The sequence below is a fragment of the Staurois parvus genome, unplaced genomic scaffold (assembly GCF_062004578.1).
Source record: "Staurois parvus isolate SC_StPar_1 unplaced genomic scaffold, SC_StPar_1.0 ptg000059l, whole genome shotgun sequence".
Classification (NCBI taxonomy): domain Eukaryota; kingdom Metazoa; phylum Chordata; class Amphibia; order Anura; family Ranidae; genus Staurois; species Staurois parvus.
The window spans coordinates 5,306,104-5,327,936 of NW_028317855.1; the positions used below are offsets into that span (position 1 = coordinate 5,306,104).

Consider the following 21,833-nt stretch of genomic DNA (forward strand, 5'->3'; position numbering starts at 1 on the left):
TTCATTAAATTTGGTAGTGATGTTCTAGGATTTCCGACATAAAACATCAAATCGTCCGCATAAGCCACTACCTTATGTTCTCTATCTCCTATCTTTATTCCTTTTATGTCTGTGTTCTTCCTAATCCTAGACAGTAAGGGCTCCAGTGATAGCACATATAGCAATGGAGACAATGGACATCCCTGTCTTGTACCGTTTGACATCTTAAAATACTCTGATCTTCCTCCATTTACCATTATGGTAGCAGTAGGCCCTCTGTATAACTCTCCAATCCAGCCTCTCATTCTATCTCCCATGCCTAACGTTTCCAAAGTGTCCATCATAAAACCCCAGCTCACTCTGTCAAATGCCTTCTCAGCATCTATTGACATCAGTATCATTGGGGTTTTCCCTTTTTTGCCCTCCTGTATAAGCAACAATGATCTCAAAGCATTATCTCTACCCTCTCTTCCCGAGACAAACCCCACCTGATCTCCATGTATCCACTCCGGCATCAGCTCTTTCAGTCTATTTGCCAGAACCTTTGCATATATTTTAGTGTCTACATTCAGCAGCGCTATTGGACGATAACTCGCACAATGCGAGGGGTCTTTGTCCTCCTTCTGTATCAATACTATATTCGCCTGTAAAGACTCTCCCCTCATCTCCATCCCATTCCCCAAGGCATTCATATAGGTCTTCATTTTGGGTATTAAAAGCTCTTTATATTTTTTATAGTATTTGGCCGTATATCCATCCGGACCCGGGCTTTTCCCTCCCGCCATGCTTTCTAATGCTATTTTTATTTCCTCTGAAGTTATTTCTGCCTCTAAAGAGTTCAGTTGTGTTTCTCTAATTTTCGGTAGGCCTGCCTCCTCTAGATATTTCTTTCTTTCCCCTCTATTTACTGTTTCGATTTTCTTAAACGTATCCTGGGGTATAATATTATACAGCTCATTATAATATTCTTTAAATGTTCTAGCAATATCCTTGGTTGAATGTACAAATTCCCCCTTGGGATTTCTTATTTTCTCAATATAATTTCTATTTTTCTTTTTTCTTAAAGTTCTCATTAAATACTTTCCCGGCCTGTCTCCCCATCTATATCTTTCACTTGTTATTTTATTAAAAATTCTTCTTTTTTCCTCCTCCATTACATTCTCTAATTCTTCTTTATTAACATCTGCATTATCTCCTTAGATCTTTCCCTTTTATGCACTTGTTCAAGATCATATATTTCATTTAATAATCTATTTATCTTTTCACTTCTTTCTTTTTTCTTTTTTGCTCCCATTGCAATGAGTAGACCTCTGATATAAACTTTATGTGCTTCCCACACAGTTGCAACCGAGACACCCTCTGTTTCATTCTCTTCAAAAAACCATTCAATTTCCCTCTCAATTCTTTGACCAATCTCTTCCTCCATGAGAAGTGCCTCATTCAACCGCCATACATAACCTTCTCTCCTTTCTCTACCCCATCTCAACTTCATTGCAACTGGGGCATGATCTGACAGGGTACTTCCTGCAATTTTTACTTCTACCACCAACTCTATCATTCGATGTTCTACTAATATATAATCTAGTCTAGAATAAGTCTCATGAACATGCAAAAAGAAAGTATAATCTCTCTCCTTCATATTCCTAATTCTCCAGATGTCTATCAGCTGACACTCATGCATCAGTTTCTTTAACATTCTCAAAGATTTGCTTTCCTCCCTCTTCACAGAGGAAGTGGTGTCCATCCGCGGGTCCGAACAGATGTTTAGGTCACCCGCTACTATCATACATCCACTTTTAAAATCCATCAATCTCTTCAACACTTCTCTCATAAACCTCTCCGGCTACTTATTTGGGCTGTATATGTTTGCTATTGTACACTCAATTCCCTGTAATTTACCTCTCAAAAATAAAAACCTTCCCTCCAGATCCGTTAATCTCTCCTCCAGCTCGAACCTTATATTCTTTGCGAATCCTATAGCAACTCATTTTGCTCTTTTAGTTGGTGAATCCGCATAGAACCATGTTGGAAAATATCTAGTCCTCAGTCTAACCTTCGACTCTATCTCTAAATGTGTTTCCTGCAAGAATACCACTGAGGATTTTCTATGTTGGAGTTCTTTAAATAACCTGAATCTCTTTCCTGGACAACTTAACCCTTTTACATTATAGGTTATATATTGGATTTCTTCCATCTTACTCTTTTTCTACCGTCTCCTTCTTCCTCCTTTCCTTCTTCTTTCTTATTCCTATGGAGCGTTTTTATCCCTCTACCCTTTTCTCTCCCCTTTTCCCTCCCCCCCTCTCTCCATACACCCCTAAATCCACTTCCTCTCCCTCCCTTCCCTCCTCCCCCCCCCCCCCTTTTTAGGCCTTCACTTTGCCAAACCGTCATTTGTGGAGGCAGCATCCACCTTTGACTTAATCCTTAGGGCTTTACTCCTCCCATGGACGGCCTCCCCTCCCTCCGAATCCCCCCCTTGACCTCCTCTCTACTTGTACTTTCTTGAAAAGGAAAAAAAAGGAGTCAGGCTGGAGGGACAAGGGAGAAAAAAAAAGGCGACGGGATGGGAGCAAGGAAAGAGAGAGGAAAAAAAAAACTTCTCTCCTCTTCACTCACCCTCCCCGTCCCTCCTCCCCCCCCACCCGCCTCCACCCCTCCCCTCTCTTTGATCTGTTTCCCCCAGAATCTTCTTCCCAACCGTTTATTTCAATTTTCTGCATTTCAAGTCTATCACAAAAATTTCTCAAGTCCTCTGCGAACCTCAATTGGGCTGTTATTCCATTTTTCCATCCTATTAAACTCTCCGGAACTCCCCATCTATATTGCACCTTCTGTTTTTTCATCTGCTCCAGCAAAGGCCTCAGAGTTCTCCTCCGGAGAGTCTCTTGTGACAAGTCCGCATATATTTGAATATCCATTTCTCCATACTTTATCACTGATTTTCCCTTAGTTTTCCTCCAGAGTCTTTCCCTTTGCTGTACTTCATAGAATTTTACAAGTATGTCTCTCGGCCTATCCTTCTCATAATTCCCCTGGAGTTTCCCATTTCTAGAGATTCTTTCTATATTAGTCCTTTCCATTTCAGAGTTTTCCATTATATCGTTCAGAATTTTGCAGACCATCTCTTCCAATATTTCTCCTTTTAAACTTTCCGGTATCCCTCTTATCCTGATGTTTCTCCTTCTTTCTCTATTCTCTTGGATTTCCTGCCTTGTACTGCAATTTTTCCTGAGTTTTTTCCATATTAATTATCTTCTTCTCTAATTCGGAAATAATCTGGTTCTGATTTTCAACTTTCTGCTCCATTTCTTCCACCCTTAACAACAACTGCCCCAGGTCATTCCGAATATTTACCATTTCTTGCTTTATTGTTCTCTCCAGATCTTTAAACATTTCTGTCATCTCTTTTTTATTTGGGATTTGTAAGTCTTTTTCTATCTCTGATATTTGCTGATTACTGATATCCAATTCCAGTGATTGTTTAGGACTATTTTGCATACTTAAATCAGAGTCTCTATCATTTCTGCTCTGGGGCCTTTCTGGGGTCACATTTCCCTGGGATGTATACTTTTTAATTGTCCCTGTTTAGGTCCCCTTAGGCCCGGTTCCTTTTGTACTTTTATTTTTCATTTCTTCTGTAACTTTTTTCTTCTCATAGACTTATACTTTACAAAAACAAGGAAACTGATAAGATATATAGGTAGAATTCCCAGCTCTGTCTTCCCACCTTTCTGTACGCGTTTGGCTACACCTTGCGCTCTTCTCCTTATTTTTATTATTATTCTCTGGGGGTCCCCCCCTTTTCTCTCTCTCCCAGCTCTATACAGTTTTTTTTTTTTTTTTTTGAATATTTGGGGCCACCGCCAGACTCACTCACCCTTCCTGCGCTTCTCGTGAGACAGCTTCAGGCTCCACTCTCCTTCTCCCTCGATAGGTCAGCTCTCTTCCTTTCAGGGGGACCCTCCAGGACTTTCCTCCACACTCTTCTGCTTTGTTGGATTGTTGGGCAGGCTCACCATCGATCCCCTGCCAGGGCTCCAGAGATAGCAGGTCGTCCGACAGAACGGGGATCTCTCCTGTTCTCTGTCAGTCTCTGTCAGCCTCCGGCAGGGCGGCCGACTTCCTTGCCTCCCAGGGATGCACCGCAGCCGGTCACGTGTCCCAGCCGCGCCTCCCTGTTTCCCGGCAACCAGGCTCGGCGTCCAGGCTCAGCGCCCCCGCCTCTCTCCGCCGGTCTCCGCTCTCAACTCCCCTCACCGCGGGCAGCCACTCAGCCACAGGAGCCAGTAAGTCCCCCGGTCAAGGAAGGTCTCTGCCTTCTAGGGCTCCATCTCCATGGGGGAATGTTGAGGTCCAGGGGGGGGTAGGTCGGAGGGGTCTCGTGCGGGAGCTCCTACCACGAGCTCTCCGCCGCCGCCACCATAGTTAGGCTCTGCCCCATGTTGACCCTCCCCCCACAACCCCGTATAGATCTGAATATTGATCAATCCTGAAGTACTGACAGCCAATCTAATTTCTTGAGGTCCAAGAATGTCAGAATAGTACAGATATCCCCAAATGACCCCTTTTTGCAGAGTAGACAGTCCGACGTACTTCATAAGAGGCATGGCGAGTTTTTTGAAGTTGTATTTTTTTGTCATAATTTTTTGGAAAATTAAAAAATTAAAAAAATTATTTTCACTATTTTTTTTTTACATACTGTCACCAGTGCAGTACAGCGTCGTCATATAACTGGCATGGCGGTGAACAGGGACACTGACTGGTGACAGTATGAAAAAAAAAAAATATATATATATATATATATATATATATATATATATATATATATATATATATATATATATATATATATATATTTTTTTTTTTATTTATTTATTTTTTTTTTATATTTAATTTTTTATTACTTTTTTTTATTTTTTTTAAGATTTTTTTCATATTTTACTATGACCAAAGTAGTACTTTGGGAAAGTGATCAGTATTTTTTTTTTTTTTTTTTTTCTTTTACACAATTTGCTTATAGCAAAGAATTACTTTGCTATAAGCAAGCATTTACCTGAATGAAATCGATTCATTCAGCTTTTTTTTTTTTTTTTTTTGTGCTTTTTTTTTTTTGTGACATGTGCATGTGATTAGCTGTGACCATTCACAGCTAGGCACTAGTATACAATGGATGGCATCATGAATGAAGCCATCCATTGTATACAACTGTCATGTGACCTGCTGTGATTGGTCACAGCAGGTCACATGGTACCAGCAACGGGAGCCGGTACTCGGATCTGTCATCGGCCGTGTCCGAGGTGCATGGCCGGTGACAGATTGCACTGCTGCGCCGCTCTGCATTAGCGCAAACTTCACATGTGCGGGAGCACGCCAAATGGCGTGCACCCGGAGTGCAGAGACACTTCTGAAGCCGCCAAACGGCCATTGGCTAAATAAGGGCAATAATTGCCACCTGTTTTTCAAAGAATGAATGACCTCACTAACAGAACTCCACACTGCTATTATTTTGAACATGCCCCTTTCAATTAGTGATTCAATTACACAGAATCAGCAGCATGCATGTCATGACTGTTGGGTCTGTTGGATTTCTATTACTCTACTACACCTGCTAGTAAATTATTTGCCATATAGAAATATAATTTCTACCAAAAACAGTGATTGATCAGGTTAGTGATGTCTGACTGCTATTATTTTGAACACAACTGTATGTGCCTGCTTCCAAGTTCTTTTCAAAGTGATGCCTAAAGAATCTTCTATTCATAAAATAAATAAACTTGTATACGCATATTTTGTTACCGTTTAAAAGGACTTTGCCCACTATTGGCAAGCAGAGGGAAAAGGGCTAGCGACCATTGTATCCTTGCTGTATCACTGCTATTTTTCCCTGCTGTCCTACCATGCTCTGTCTCAGTGTGTAGAGGTAGCCATATTTGGTAGAGGAGCAGAACTGCCACCTTCATCACTGGTTATCTGATGACTGATGGGGTAATGATCAAGAATCAACAGGAGAGGTGAATAAAACAAATCCACAAAGAGCAGCAAGCAGGAGATCCTTGCATAAAGGTCCTTTGGTACAGATACCTCTTCATCAGTCTCTCAGGAGAACCGTGAGCAGCCCAGTAATGACATTATTTGAGATGACATGTTTAGCTAATATTCTACAGAACAGGAGTGTCTAGGCACAGTCATATGTGAGGAAGTGCAGTTCTAATTTATTCAAATATTTTTAGGGCGCTGCTTAGATTAAAAAATTATCTAAAACATAGCAAATCTTTACTTTTAATGCATAGGTCCACTTTAGGAAAGCCCAGTGTTCATGACTGGAGAGACTATGGGGGAGAGTTACTAAAACTGGTGTGCATAGAATCTGGTGCAGCACTGCCTAGTAACCAATCGGCTTCCAGGTTTTATTGTTAAAGCTTAATTGAACAAGCTGAAGTTAGAAGCTGATTGGTTACAATGCACAGCTGCACCAGATTTTGTGTGCATCAGTGTTAGTAAATGCCCTGTGATATGCAGAGTAAGTCATTATTTGCTGACTAGTTTAAAGATTTTGGCCATGGGACATGCTTATGACACATATGTTTAACAAAGACAAAATAAACCTATCCTGCTCTGTGTTTAACCCAGCTCAGTGATGTTGGATTTATTATAACTCTGTCAGCGTAACAGTCAAGTAGCTAGTAGTTTTGTTAGGCCACCATCAACAATGCCTACCAGCGTAATGTTCTTAGTACAATTTTCCCATAGACATAAGGTAGCCCACTTTTGGTCAGACAATCTCATGTCTGTGCAATGCCGCAAGATGCCTCTGGCCTCAGGGGATGTAGCAGCATGTTAACCATCTTTGATGTACCTGTAGGTTTGCAGATTAGTATAGCAAAAATAAAATGAAACTACATTCCTAGTCTGCTGTTATGGTGTGTTCTACAGTAACCCTTGTTTATGAAGATGTATAAAAGCAGCCCCTGATGGCTGTCAGTCTGCAGGTGGAGTGGGTTTAAAGATCTCAGACGTTCATGCCTTTAAGACTGTCTTACATTTTTTATGAGTTTCTAATATTCATTTTGGTTTTCAACTATACTACATATTATTTCTACTTTGTTTTTAGATTGTCAGGAAGTGTTGGTTGATTTGTTAGTTTCATTAATGAGTTACAGGATTACATCAGAGGAACTGACTCTCTTCCTGCGTTGTTTTCTGGAAAAGACTTTGCCCACTGTAAGTATTAAATAAGTAGCACATTTTTCCAATAGCCTGATTTTTAGCTGTAGATTGCTCTTCATATCCAATACCAAAATTGTCCTTTTTACTAATTTAGCTTTACAGCCTGTTCTTTCTATATCCTATTCTATCTTTGCTATATCTTAGTACAATGAGTATTCTGCCACTTGTTTAAGTGCTGATTGTATGGAGTACTGAGTGATCAGCTGTGACAAGTTAATGTAAACCGAATTACTTTTTTCTTTAAGCTAACAAACATATGGTTACCTGTGGTTTTGCACAGAGCAGCCCCGAATCTCCTCTTCTTGGGGCCCCTGCTGGGAACTTCCTCCATCCCCCCTAACACCCCCCCCTTCCCGAGTTCTGCTTGATATGGGGGCACTCATACAAAACAAATACAGAATTTAACAATTTAAAATTAAAAACAATGTGAAATTAAAAAAAAAATATCCAGTAGAGAAGTGTTCTAATTGTCTTTATAATTATTTTTGTTTTAGGAGATGCTCCTAAAAGGAATTTTGAATATTACAGAGGCTAACAACAACATCGTACCTCTGAAATACTTGACCTTTCCCCTTCAACAAAACACAGGTGGGGTGACTGGTTCAGTACAGAAATCTCCTGGTTGTGCCACTGGAAAAATGAGCGGATTCTTCAAAAGAGCTAAAGTTTGGCACAGTAAAGATATGCATGGTGACACCTTGCTTTCGTCATGGCACATTGCACCTATCCATTTACCTTTGGTTGGTCAAAACTGTTGGCCACACATGTCAGATGGATTTAGTTTTACAATTTGGTTGAAAATGGAGTACAGTGTGGACCTGGAATATTTGATAAAAGGAAAACACATTAAAAAAAAGAATAAAATGGTTCCCATTCAGATGCAAAACACAGGTAGTATATCAATTAATTTTTTTCAGTGTTTTTTGTGAAAAGGGAATAACCATACTTCTCTTCTAGATTAATTAGTCTATTAAATAAAATTTTTGTAGAAAAACATGTCCTGGTACTTTAATTAAACCATTAAAATATTTGAAGCAGAGTTCCAAGCAAAGTGGAAGCTCCCGTTTTCTGCCCCCTGCACCCCCCCGCTGCCACATTTGGCACCTTTTGGGTGAGAGGGGGGGAGCAGGTACCTGGTATTGACAAGTACCCACTTTCACTTCCGGCTGAGTTCGCCACGTCGAACTAATTCAGACGTTTGGCACCCCCTGCAGCCCTCTGGGACATTTCCAAGGTTCTAGAGGACTGCAGACCATTCACAAAGCGCAGTGTGCTTCATGCCTGCACAGTAGGAAGCCGGCGGTGAAGCCACAAGGCTTCACTGCCAGTTTCCCTTGGTCAAGATGGTGGCACCAGTCCCCGACAGCTGATTGAAGAATCGGCTCAGGGTGAGGACACTACTGGATGCATGGACAGGTAAGTGCTGTAATATTAAAGGTCAGCAGCCACAGTATTTGTAGCTGCTGATTTTTTTTGGGAGGTGGCGGGGGACGGAATTCCTCTTTTAACAGGATACTTGTTACCCCCTCAGATTCACATTTTGTATAGATTGTTCTCCCATGTATTATTATAACTGGAATGTTTAGTTTTAACTTAACTTTGTAGTTTACAGACATAGTTAAGGATGTGTCACATCGGGGTCAGTTCACAAAAATTGCACAGATCATTGCGGCTTAAATAACCAACGCCTTCTTACTAGTGGTAATTGCAAGTCTCTAGGGAGCACCTATCGAGAAGCTAAAACTGACCAAATGCCATTTTGTGTTAAATACAATAGTTAAACATCCATTTATTGAAAAAAAAAAACCCCAAAAAAACCCATTTTGATGTTTACGCTACTGGTAATAACACTACAGAAGAAAACACATTGAGTAGAATGAATAGAAGACAGCACAGCAGCTCATTTTGTAAACCACAGGCTTAACTTGTGATGCTGACCATAGACCTGCAGATGTCTTCCAAATAGCAGATGGAGGATTTAATTTAATTGTTCTCTGTAGTATTTGGATCTGCTGCTTTTTTTCCTTGCAATTCGCCTAATGCATTGAAGCTGCACATGTATGGTTAAACTGGCTGCGTACACTACGGTCTGATTTAGATTGATCACAAAGTTGCAGGTACCTCTGAAAGAGGGTCCTAAGAAGTCTGCTCCCTTAGTGTAGTTTGTAATTGCTGGCTTTGTGAAAATGCTAATTACCAGGAGTTATCCTGCTGCAATAATAGTGTCATGGACCTAGAAAACGTATACCAGAGTGAGAATGAAAGGTGGACTCAAATCCTGATTTTCCTTTGGATCATCATGACTGTCCAGCAACTTTCATTTACTCTAGAAAAGTTAGCTATGGCAAGCTACATACTTCTCTAATACAGGGTTTCTTTAAAAACTCTGATCTGTAGCCTGTGCTCAAACCCCTATTCCTTATTGTGTATTTTTCATTCACTGACACTGTAATGCATGTGGCAATATGCCCTGTGCTAATCATGTTACCATGCAATTTCATATGCTGTGCTTTTTGAAACATATAAATGGATTTTTTACACTTTTGAATATGCAGGCATAAGTTTTTTTCGTTTCTCATACCAGAAACTGTGTTTATACTTAACACTTATAAATTGCATTTTCTTAAAGAAAGGCTGAGAATGCTTTTTTGGTTTTCTTAATTTCTTGTTTGCAGAAGCTGACAATGCTCTTGGAACAGATTGTTCCAGTAATGACAGGCTTGTAGATGATGGTTGCATACATCTGCTGTCCATGGGTTCTAAAGTGCTGATGATGCAGATCTGGGTTTGCATGACAACAGGACGGCTTATTTTCAGGTACTTTTTGTTTTCTTAAAATTAATTTAAACCTAAAACATAAGTTAAAGTGGTTCTAAAGGCTTGATTTTTTTTTTCATTAAAATAATAAACACATCATACTTACCTGCTTTGTGCAGTGGTTTTGCACAAAGCAGCCCTGATCCTCTTCTGGGGTCCTTTGACTTCTTGCTCTTCCCCCATTGCCGATTGCTCTCAGAGCAAGATGCTTGCTCTGGGGGGCAGTTGTGCATGCTCACTCCAAAGCTTGCTCTGTGGCTCAAAGTGGCTCAGTTCTGCTCCCTCCTCATTGGCTTCTGCGTCTCTGCCAGTGAGGAGAGAGAGAGAGAGAGATCTAGGAGAGCTGCTGTTCTCGTGCAAGTAGCTGGATCAACATTTGACTCAGGTAAATATTGGGGGGGTTGCGGTGGGGGAGCTGCACACTGAATATTTTTTACCTTCATTCAAAAACAATGTATGTGAAATACAGTTTGGCATAAAATATTGCAACAACCAACATTTTATTCTCTAGGGCCTCTGCCAATATATATATATATATATATATATATATATATATATATATATATATATATACATATATATATATATATATATATATATATATATACCGTATTTTCCGGCGTATAAGACGACTTTTCAACCCCTGAAAATCTTCTGAAAAGTCGGGGGTCGTCTTATACGCCGGTGCGAGCCGGTGTCAGGGCAGCACTTTTTCGAGGGGCGGCGTGGCGCCGCCCCCCCCTCCTCCTCCAGCGGACACTAAGTACAGGGGTGGACAGAGGGGCTGCTGTACCTTACCTGGCTCCGGTCCCACGACGTTCCGGTCCAGGAAGCGCTGCTGCACCTTCTTTCAGTTCGGCCGCTCGATGGTCACGCGGCCGCTCGGCTCCGCCTACTCACCGGTGATTGGGCGCCAGCACTGGAAAGGCACACAGGCGACCAATCACCGGCGAGGAGGCAGAGCCGAGCGGCCCCGCGAAAATCGAGCTGCCGCACTGGAAGAAGGAGCAGCCGCTCCTCTCCCCCACTGACACTAACGATGGGGCACTATTCCTCCCCCCCCACTGACACTAACGATGGGGCACTGTTCCTCTCCCACTGACACCAACGATGAGGCACTGTTCCTCCCCCACTGACACCAACGATGAGGTACTGTTCCTCCCCCACTGACACCAATGATGAGGCACTGTTCTCCCCACTGATACCAATGATGGGGCACTATTCCTCCTCCCCACTGACACCAATGATGGGGCACTATTCTCCCCACTGATACCAATGATGGGGCACTATTCCTCCCCCACTGACACCAACGATGGGGCACTATTCCTCCCACTGACACCAACGATGGGGCATTATTCTCCCCACTGACACCAACGATGGGGCATTATTCTCCCCACTGACACCAACGATGGGGCACTATTCCCCCCACTGATACCAATGATGGGCACTATTCCTCCCACTGATACCAATGATGGGGCACTATTCCTCCCACTGATACCAACGATGGGGCACTATTCCTCCTCCCCACTGATACCAACGATGGGGCACTATTCCTCCTCCCCACTGATACCAACGATGGGGCACTATTCTCCCCACTGATACCAACGATGGGGCGCTATTCCTCCCACTGACACCAATGATGGGACACTATTCCTCCCACTGATACCAATGATGGGACACTATTCCTCCCACTGACACCAATGATGGAGCACTATTCCTCCCACTGACACCAATGATGGGACACTATTCCTCCCACTGACACCAATGATGGGGCACGATTCTTCCCACTGACACCAATGATGGGGCACTATTCCTCCCACTGACTAATGATGGGGCACTATTCCTCCCACTGACTAATGATGGGGCACTATTCCTCCCACTGACTAATGATGGGGCACTATTCCTCACACACTGACACTAATGATGGGGCACCATCATTGGTGTCAGTGGGAGGAATAGTGTCCCATCATTGGTATCAGTGGGAGGAATAGTGCCCCATCATTGGTGTCAGTGGATGAAATAGTGCCCCATCATTGGTGTCAGTGGGAGGAGTAGTGCCTCATCAGTGGTGTCAGTGGGAGGAATAGCACCCCATCATTGGAATACCATACTGAAATACCATACCATATTGAAATCAAATCTGATGTTTTTTTATTTGGTGTGCGTTGGAAGAGAGATATTTTAACAGGAAAAGTAGGGGGTCGTCTTATACGCCCAGTCGTCTTATACGCCGGAAAATACGGTGTGTGTGTATATATATGTATATATATATATATATATATATATATATATATATATATATATATATATATATATAGATATATAATGTTTGAGGGTTCCAAGTAATTTTCTAGCTAAATAAAATACTGCTTTTACATATAGGAGAGAAGTGTCAGAATAGACCTGGTCTTCAAGTGCAGATGCTATAAAGAATTATATATAATATATATATATAAACATTATATATATTTCCTCTTTATTTGGGTGTGGTCTTCAGCTCCTGGTCTTATTGCTGGCGGTTGGCTGCTTGCACTCCTACTGGTACCCTGTTACAGCTGCTGTTTACAAAACCATTTTAAAACTGTTTTTTTTTTTTTTTGGACAGATGCAACAAAGCACTTAATGGTATATTATAGAGACCAAAAGAGAGCAAGTAACAGAAGTTCTTGCCAGGAGAACGGTTTTTGCCTGACTTCTATGTGCAAAGTGTAAAGTTTGGTGGAGGGGGGATTATGGTTTGGATTTGTTTTTCAGGGGTTGGGCTCAGCCCCTTATTTCCAGTGAAAGGAACTCTTAAGGCGTCAGCATACCAAGACATTTTGGACAATTTCATGCTCCCAACTTTGTGGGAACAGTTTGGGTATGGCCCCAACATGACTGCGAACTAGTGCACAAAACAAGGTCAATGAAGACGTGGATGAGCGAGTTTGGGGTGGGGGAACTTAACTGGCCTGCACAGAGTCCTGACCTCAACCCAATAGAACACCTTTGGGATGAATTAGAGCGGAGACTGCGAACCAGGCCTTCTCGTCCGACATCATTGCCTGACCTCACAAATGTGCTTCTGGAAGAATGGTCAAACATTCCCATAGGCACACTCCTAAACCTTGTGGACAGCCTTCCCACTAAATATGGAATCCTACGGCTAAGACTGGGATGCCAATAAAGTTCATGTGCCTATAAAGGCAGATGTACCAATACTTTTGGCATTTTAGTGTATGCAGGTCCCACATGTATTTGTAAACAGTCCCACATGGAATAAAAATATATTTGAAATATATTTTAAAAATATTATTCCCAAATATATTGATATATATTTGAAAAACTACGATTTCGGCCATATTCAATATTTAAAAAAAAATAAAATAGAAAAAAAAAATTATATATATATATATATATATATATATATATAATTTTTTTTTTTTTTTGCATGTTGAAATATGTTTTTATTACAAAACATATGAAAAGTATTTTTAAAAATACATTTCAAATATACTGTATGTCTTTAAAGATCTAAATCTAAATTTTTGGAATGCATTTACAAATATATGTAAAAATATATGTTCAGATTTTTTTTAACATTTTTATATGTTAAAAATCTGAACATATATTTGTAAATGCATTCCAAAAATGTAGATTTGTATTTTTAAAGAGATACAGTATATTTGAAATGTATTTTTAAAAATATTTTTCATATGTTTTGTAATAAAAACGCATTTCAACATTGTGTGTGTTTTGAATATGGCCAAAATTGTAGCATTTCAAATATATATTAATATATTTGGGAAGAATATTTTTAAAATATATTTTTCTTCCATATGGGGTCATCGTATTACAAATATCACCACGAATGTCTGAGGGCATTAATTATGGTGCCACGCCTTATGTTTAAACTGGTAACTTTTTTAAAAGCTTTTAAATCATTGCCTGTAGATATTTTAATTTACGTTAGTTGATATTTCACTGGCTTTTGCAAATTTAAAGCATGTCATGTTAAGTGTTTATATACTCGGCATAACATCTTTTATATTTTACCAAAGTGTATATTCTTTCTGAAAATTTGTGTATTAAATATGGTTGCACAAATCTGTACAACATAAAAAATTGCAACAACTGCCATTTTATTCTCCAGGGTCTCTGCTTTAGAAAAAATGTTTGGGGGTTCTAAGTAATTTGTATGTGGGGAATGCCAGAATTTACCCAGTTTTAAAGTTAATGTAGTTTTCTTGGCAGGCCTGCTAGAGTAAAGATGGCCATACACACAAATATCCTTTTTCCTTCAACCTGCAGAATCTAACAGACTTTCTCCATCCATGCAATGTGGATGGATATATCTCCCACTGTTATGATCGGCTGTCCAAATACCGATACAATGCCTGCACTTTATTTGATGCAGGTGCTGGTTGACTGACTACATTCTGCCTGGGTTTTTTGAATCAAAGGATCTCAGGTGGAAGGGTGCCAACAGGGCTACCCAGAGAGTGAAATTCCCTGTGTATGGCCAGCTTAAGAATTATTCTTCTCTGTCCCCGATACAGTTAAAGCAAATTTGCCAGATGTTAATGTTTCAGTTTTATATGGGCATCTGGGTGTTCTTTTCACTACATAAAATGACTGAGTTTAACATTGCAATGACAATGTAAAATATGCACTCTGTAAGAAAACTGTGTTTAATTGTATTTTTATTATGTTCAGATTGTTTGACATTAGGCTTTGCAGAACTATAAAGCAGTTAATCTAATAGGATTTAAAAACAATCCACTGATGAGGTATTTTGATGAAGTGCAAAAATTTGAATCTCTTATGATGGTAAAATGTTGTTCTCCATTTTGCAGGATGTGCACACATGTAAATGATGATTTAAAATGCATCCTTCTGGCACAAGTTGAAACACAAGAAAACATTTTCCATCCTGGAAATTGGCAGCATTTGGCTTTCACTTACAAAGAGCTGTCCGAAAGTAAGAATAAAGTCCAGAGCAAAATACTGATGTGGGTCTCTGGACAAAGGTATGTTGTAGGTTTTCGATATTGTTGAGATATATAACCTTTCTCTTGTTTTGTGAAGACTTGTGATTGTAAGAAGCAGTATTCAGGGTTATAGGTGACATCGCTATATTTAAAGCTGAATTGATTATGAGACTTGGGAGTATGTTTTCTGCTTGTATTTCTGCCATGGTGTGTAGTTTCATACTGTGAAACATGTACGTCTAGAAACAAAGGGTTTAAAGTTGGTTTATATGTTTATTTATATTTTTGAAGCTGATATTACACATTAAACCTTTGAGAAAACAAAGTAAATGGTGCTGATGCTAAATATTAAAGTAAAACATCAGTGAAAGAGTATATAGACTGCAGCTGTCTTGGAAATTCGCTTTTAAACGAATTTCTCCTTACCGTGAGTACTCGCAGTTGGATGCGCAGAAATCCCCCATAAAGCTGTGCGAATCTCGCTTACCACGACTTCAGCTAAACTACACAATTCCTGCCCCTCCAACTGCTTTAGCTCTGTTGAGATGTAAGGAAATGGAGCTCCCTATACCCAGGAATGATCACACGACACTCTCAGGTTGCTGTTGGAATTCACATAGAGGACGTTTTCATTCTCAGCCTCTGGTTTTATTACAAACACACACATGCCCCCCACATGAATAAGGTCAATCCCCTCCCACAGAACAATGCAATGGGGAGTGCTTATACACGGGATGTACATTCCGATTGGAGCATAGCCTTTCCTTTTATCTATCACTGGTCCTCCCCCATGAGCCCTCTATGGAGAGCAGACTTCCTGTCCTAGCTCCTAGTGGTATGTAAATTCTCTGTATAAGCATCCCTTAGGTTAAACAGTGTCTATATCTGAATGGGCCCGATACAATCTTTATTAAAACACATCCGTCCAGATACAGTTTCAGGTTGGTAATGGCTTGTAAGATATACATGAGCCTACACGCGGAGTTCGCACTGCTTGGCGCCTTGCGGTACGGAGTCCATGTGGTACTATGCTGCTGCTATGTGGATACAGGCCCGCGGCCTACCGCCGGCGGCATTCGCATCGAATACCGTGGTGGTATACACACCGGTCTATAAGCGCAGATCTGCCATCTCATCCATTACAGAGCTGAGTACTGTAATACATACATTGTACATGCGCATGGCCCAATTGCAGCCTTCAGAGCTTTAATTAAGCCACACGAGAGACATATGAATAACACATTTAAAGTTCAACACATTTAAAGTTCAACCAAAAATACAAAATTTCCATGACACAGCTGGATGCTGATCACTTACTGAGTATGTGACTGCATTAAAATTGTGATTGTGAACATGTATTACACTAATGCCATGTTGAATGATGTTCAAGGGGTGGAAAAAAGGCCGTCATATTGATGGGAATCGGCCATACCAAGTTCTTCCTATATTTTGCTGACTTACAACTGGAGAACTGGAAGCTAAAAGTGTTTATCATGTAAATGACTAAAGGGGACTTGTCACATGCTAGTTTTGCAATTAATAGGGTAAATGACCCTGAAAAGCAGTAACCTGTTGAAAGTACACAGGCAGCTCATAAAATAATACTATCCATTCTATACATTTGGAAAGTATCAATGCAGGCAGTATGTTTTTGTTCATATTTAATTTTCTTTAGTGTGTTCTTAACTTCACTTTTTATAACAGGAAAGCCGAAGTTACTTTAGAATATAATCCTCCGCGGAAAGGAAGCCTTTCATCTGACAGCAACAGAACTTTTTGTATGGTTGGACATCAAACATCTCAAGAAGATACCATTGCTACAGTAGGACAGATGAGTTTGGGAAATTTGCTGCTTTTCAATGGTGAATCTGCTGCTTGAAAAAATAAAATATTTGTGCTGTCGGTTGATATACTTTTCACAATAAATACCTAACCGGAAAGGATTTTTTTTTATTTTCAGGTCCAAGTCTTGGTGCAGAAGAAGCATTTGATCTTTATTGTCAAGGTCCAGATTTTACATCATTAATGACTTGCAAGTATGGCAACAGTAATATTGATCATTGCAAGTACATTTCTAGAGAAATTCTTCAGAATGAGCAAATTTGTGAATTTTTAATGAAAAGCGGAGAAATGGACATGAGCTTGTTAGCAGTAAGTTTAAACACATGAATTTTACTAATGTTCTGAAGTTCTGTTTTTCTTGTTCATTCTCTTATTAGAGATTTTTTAGGTAGGTAAGAATAGAGAGGTTTCATAGTCAAGAGTCGCAAAATTTGCAGGTTAACAATATGACTATGTGATTGTCTATTGACCCATATACAAACAACAGTTAGTATCATGAGATTCCACTGTAATGAAAGCACCAAAAAGAGTAAAAAAGAGCAAAGGTAGAGAGGTTGAATAGGGAGAAAGGGGAAGAATTGAGAGGATAAGGAGGGGATCAGGTATAATAGGTAAGTAAAATGGGAAGGGAGGAGAGAAGGATTTCGCCAGGGATTGTTCTCAGCTGTTGTATGCAGGGATACCTGGGAATAGCACACATCACAGTTCAAGAAGGTGGCAATCAAAATCATCTGGTAAGTAGTGAGTAACCCATAGATCCCATGACCTTGTGGAATTTGGCATGGAGCCATGCAATTTAGCTGTTAATTTCTCGTTGAGTAATGTCCATTGTATTCTGGAATTAACCTCTGGCACCTATAGGGTCTCTGAAAGCTATGCTTTTACAATTGTCTGTTTTGCAGCTGTTAGAACATGAGTCATACGTGTGAATTAGTGCTTTGAAATAATGGGGGTTTTCCTCTTTAGAAGAGCTTCATACGGGTTCTTAGTAAGTGTTTGCTGCAAAAGACTACATAAGATTTTGTACACTTGTGACAACAGCCTGTGAACTACATGCCTTGATCATCAGGTATGAAAAAGTGTTCCTATGTCTGAGCAGCTACGAAAGCAGTTGGCTGGATTGATGGGTTTAATATGCGATAACCTATTAGGTACCATAAACTATTGGTTTAGCACTTTATAAGTTTCTGTCACTAAAACATTTTGTGAACCTTTAGTGGTGACTCAAATTTGGACCCAGTCTTCGTTGAACGTATGTTTTTAACTTTGCCCCCAGCCCATTGCTAACACACTGCGTAGAAGTTTAACCACTTGCCCTCCTGAGGATTTACCCCCCTTCCTGACCAGGCCTTTTTTTGCTGTTCGGCACTGCACTATTTCAACTGATAATAGCGTCTACAAACTATGGTATAAATACTGCAATTTACGCCATATTTTGCTATACAGCGCTGCACTGGTTTAACTGACAATTGCGCAGTCATGCAATGCTGTACATAAATGAAATTTATGTCCATTTTTTCACACAAATAGCTTTCTTTTGGTGGTATTTAATCGCCTGTGCGCTTTTTATTTTTTTGCGCTATAAACAAAAAAAAACAAATTTTGAAGAAAAAACAATATTTTCTCATAAAAAATATCCAAAAAATTCAAATTTCGTCATAAATTTAGGCCAAAATGTATTCTGCTACATGTTTTTGTTTACAAAAATCCCAGTAAGTGTATATTGATTGCTTTGTGTGAAAGTTATAGCATCTACAAACTATGGTATAGATCAGCAATGGGCAAACTACGGCCCGGCAGACCTTTTAATCCGGCCCGCGGAGCTAGGCTCCCGCTAGGCTCCTCTCACAGTCCGCCCTGAAGACCGGTGTAGCATAAAAATCTGTCTCCTATGAGGATCTGTCCCCCTCGATGTATCTGCGCATGTGCCGGAGATCGCCGATCGGCTGCTAATGCCTGAAACTGGCACATGCGCAGATACGTCGAGGGGGACAGATCCTCATAGGAGACAGATTTTCATGCTACACGGGAACGGCATGGGAACACGGCGAGAGGAACGCGCGGAGCAAAGGTAAGTGAATTGACACAGGGGGGACTTGGGGACTTAATAGGGGGGATGAATTACTATAGGGGGGATGAATTACTATAGGGGGGATGAATTACTATATGGGGGATGAATTACTATATGGGGGATGAATTACTATGGGGGATGAATTACTATTTGGGGATTAATTACTATGCTTACTATGGGGGAATATTACTATACTTACTATGGATGACACATATACATCATTCATCTACTCTTGGTCCGGCCCCTGGGTCCAGTATATGAACCCATTGCGGCCCTCAAGTCAAAAAGTTTGCCCACCCCTGGTATAGATAATGAAATTTACACAGCTTTTACTTTCTGACTGCCTATCACATTTCTTGAGGTGCTGAAATACCAGGATAGTACAAATACCCCTAAATGACCCCTTTTCGGAAAGTAGACACCCTAAGACATCTGCTGAGAGGCATATTGAGTCCATGAAAGATTTATTTTTTTCCACAAGTTTTTGGAAGATGACAAAAACAGTTTTTATTTGTTTTTTTTTTTTTATACAAAGTTGTCACTTAAATTATATATTGCTCACAAAAGCCATGGGTATATGTGGAATTACACCCCAAAACACATTCTGCTACTTCTACTCGGTATAGGGATACCACATATGTGAGACTTTTTGGGAACCTAGCCACATACAGGAGCCTGAAATCCAATGACCACTTTGAAAACCTGAAGGTGCGTAATTTCACTTCCTCACTACCTATCACAGTTTCAGAGGCCCTGAAATGCCAGGATAACACCAAACCCCCCCAAATGACCCCTTTTTGGAAAGTAGACAGCCCACGGAATTTAAAAAGAGGCATGGTGAGTATTTAGCAGATGTCATTTTTTCTCACAAGGTTTTGAAATATAAAAAAAGAAAAGAAAAAATATGTTTTTTCTTTCTTCATTTTCCAAAAGCCTGAGGCAACAAACGAGATATGCAAAATACTCACCGTGCTTCTTATCAAATTCCTTGGAGTGTCTACTTTCTAAAAAGGGGTCATTTGGTGGGGTTTGGTGCTATCCTGGCATTTCAGGGCCTCCAAAACCGTGATAGGTAGTCAGGAAGTGTAATGGGAAAGAAAGCCCTTTAAAAGCCTGAATGCTTATTGGATTTTGGGGTCCTGTACTTGGCTAGACTACCAAAAAGTCTCTCACATGTGGTACCCCCACACTCAGGAGAAGTAACAGAATGTATTTTGGGGAGTAATTCCACATATACCTATGGCATGTGTGAGCAATAAATTATTTAAATGACACTTTTGTGTTCAAAATTTATTTATTTTTTTTGTAATTTTTTATTTTCCTTTCAGCAGTCTGCTGAAAGCCCCTGTGCTGGGACGGAGGACTTTGTGTACTGGACAGGAGTACATAGATACAGTCATGGCTGAGTCCCTCTAGGGTCACATTTGCCCTCTCACCTGGTCACCCCCTCTGTAAACTCGCTTGGACTCCTAAGATAGATAACGACGATATCCCAGAAGTGCATGGGAAGCACCTTATGACGACATCGCCTAGGCGGCTGGACCAGAAGTGCTGCATACACAGATAAAAATAAGAGCTTTCCCTGGTGACCTTCCCAGTACACTGAAGAGGCTGCACCCGTGTCCTTAAAGGGGACCTCCGGTTGAATTACTACCCTACAAACCCTGATGATATTCATCCATCCTGGGCTGCTTCCAGCACCATTCTAAGAGGGATTCCCGGCAGACCTCCATTTATTTCTGTTTCAATATTTTTATTAAGAAAGTTTTGTTTTAGGAACACAACAAGCTCAATATACGCCCACGCAGGGGCCGAGCATAACAACACAAACAGATGCATCCTGCGGACTTGTATTAGCCAAATAACAAAATGTCCAATGACAGTGAGGAAGGACGGCAAAAAGCCAAACCAAATATTATCAGCAGTAGTCCAACATAATACCATAAAGAGAAGAGGAAAGAAAAAAGGTTAGAAGAAAGGAAAAATAAAATAAAAATGACAAAAAAATAAAAAAAAGGAAATCAGAAAACATAGAGGAAAGGGAGACTAGGAGAATCACGGGTCCAGGGCTAGCACAGGCAGCAGCTACAAGAGGCCATAACTAGTAGGGGGCAAGGATGGCAAGGAATATCGTATCCAAGGTTCCCAAACCTTAAGGAATCTCGGATGAGAATCATGAAGAACGCTAGACATCTGTTCATTGATCAACATATCATTCATCCGGGTCTTCACTCCTTGGAAGACAACCGAAGGGGTTCTCCAAGCTTGAGCTATGGCACGCTTGGTGAAATAAATAGGTAGGATGCCAAATTCTGCTGAGACCTAGACCCAAATTTGGGCAGTGCAGAAGAGCCACTCTTGCATCCCTACGGACCGTAATGTGAAATAGCGTTTGTAGCAAACCAAAAACCCTAGAGCAGAAGCCTGTCAATCGCGGGCGCGACCACCAAATGTGTAAGACGTCCCCTCGTAGACCACAGTTCCGGAAACATCTATCTCCGCCAGTCGGATTAAAGTGAGCAATCCAAGCCAGGACCCAGTACCACCGCAGGAGAACTTTGTAGGCTGCCTCAGGAGTGACTGTATTAAACATTACGCCACCATCCCCCAGGCCCTACGCCAATCCTCCGCTGCAATCGAGCCACCCAGATCTCGCTCCCATTGAGAGACATAAGACGGGTGGTGAGGAGGACCTACTGTTAAGGGAGGCATAAATTACAGAAATGAGACCCTGGGGAGTGCTGACAAACATGTTTAAAGAATGTTTTGCGGTAAGGGTATGTAGAAGTACGACGGATGGATAGGACCCAGTGACGCAATTGCAAATACCGATAATGTTCCTGCAATGGGACCCCCCGTGATTCTCAAAGAGACTCCCATGAAGGAAACGTACGAGCGTTCAGAAAATCATGTACAATAACAAA

The 21,833-nt window shown here is 40.7% G+C and overlaps 1 protein-coding gene across 1 annotated transcript in view; it reads left to right on the plus strand.

The window, feature by feature from the left end:
• The window catches only part of LYST (lysosomal trafficking regulator), a 310,685-nt gene that overhangs the window by 90,847 nt on the left and 198,005 nt on the right, over window positions 1-21,833 (plus strand). The window contains exons 10-15 of the mRNA XM_089668582.1: window positions 7,094-7,203; window positions 7,704-8,100; window positions 9,885-10,026; window positions 14,862-15,035; window positions 16,701-16,858; window positions 16,957-17,147. Of these exons, the coding sequence (XP_089524708.1) occupies window positions 7,094-7,203; window positions 7,704-8,100; window positions 9,885-10,026; window positions 14,862-15,035; window positions 16,701-16,858; window positions 16,957-17,147 (1,172 nt within the window). The remainder of the gene's footprint in view (window positions 1-7,093; window positions 7,204-7,703; window positions 8,101-9,884; window positions 10,027-14,861; window positions 15,036-16,700; window positions 16,859-16,956; window positions 17,148-21,833) is intronic.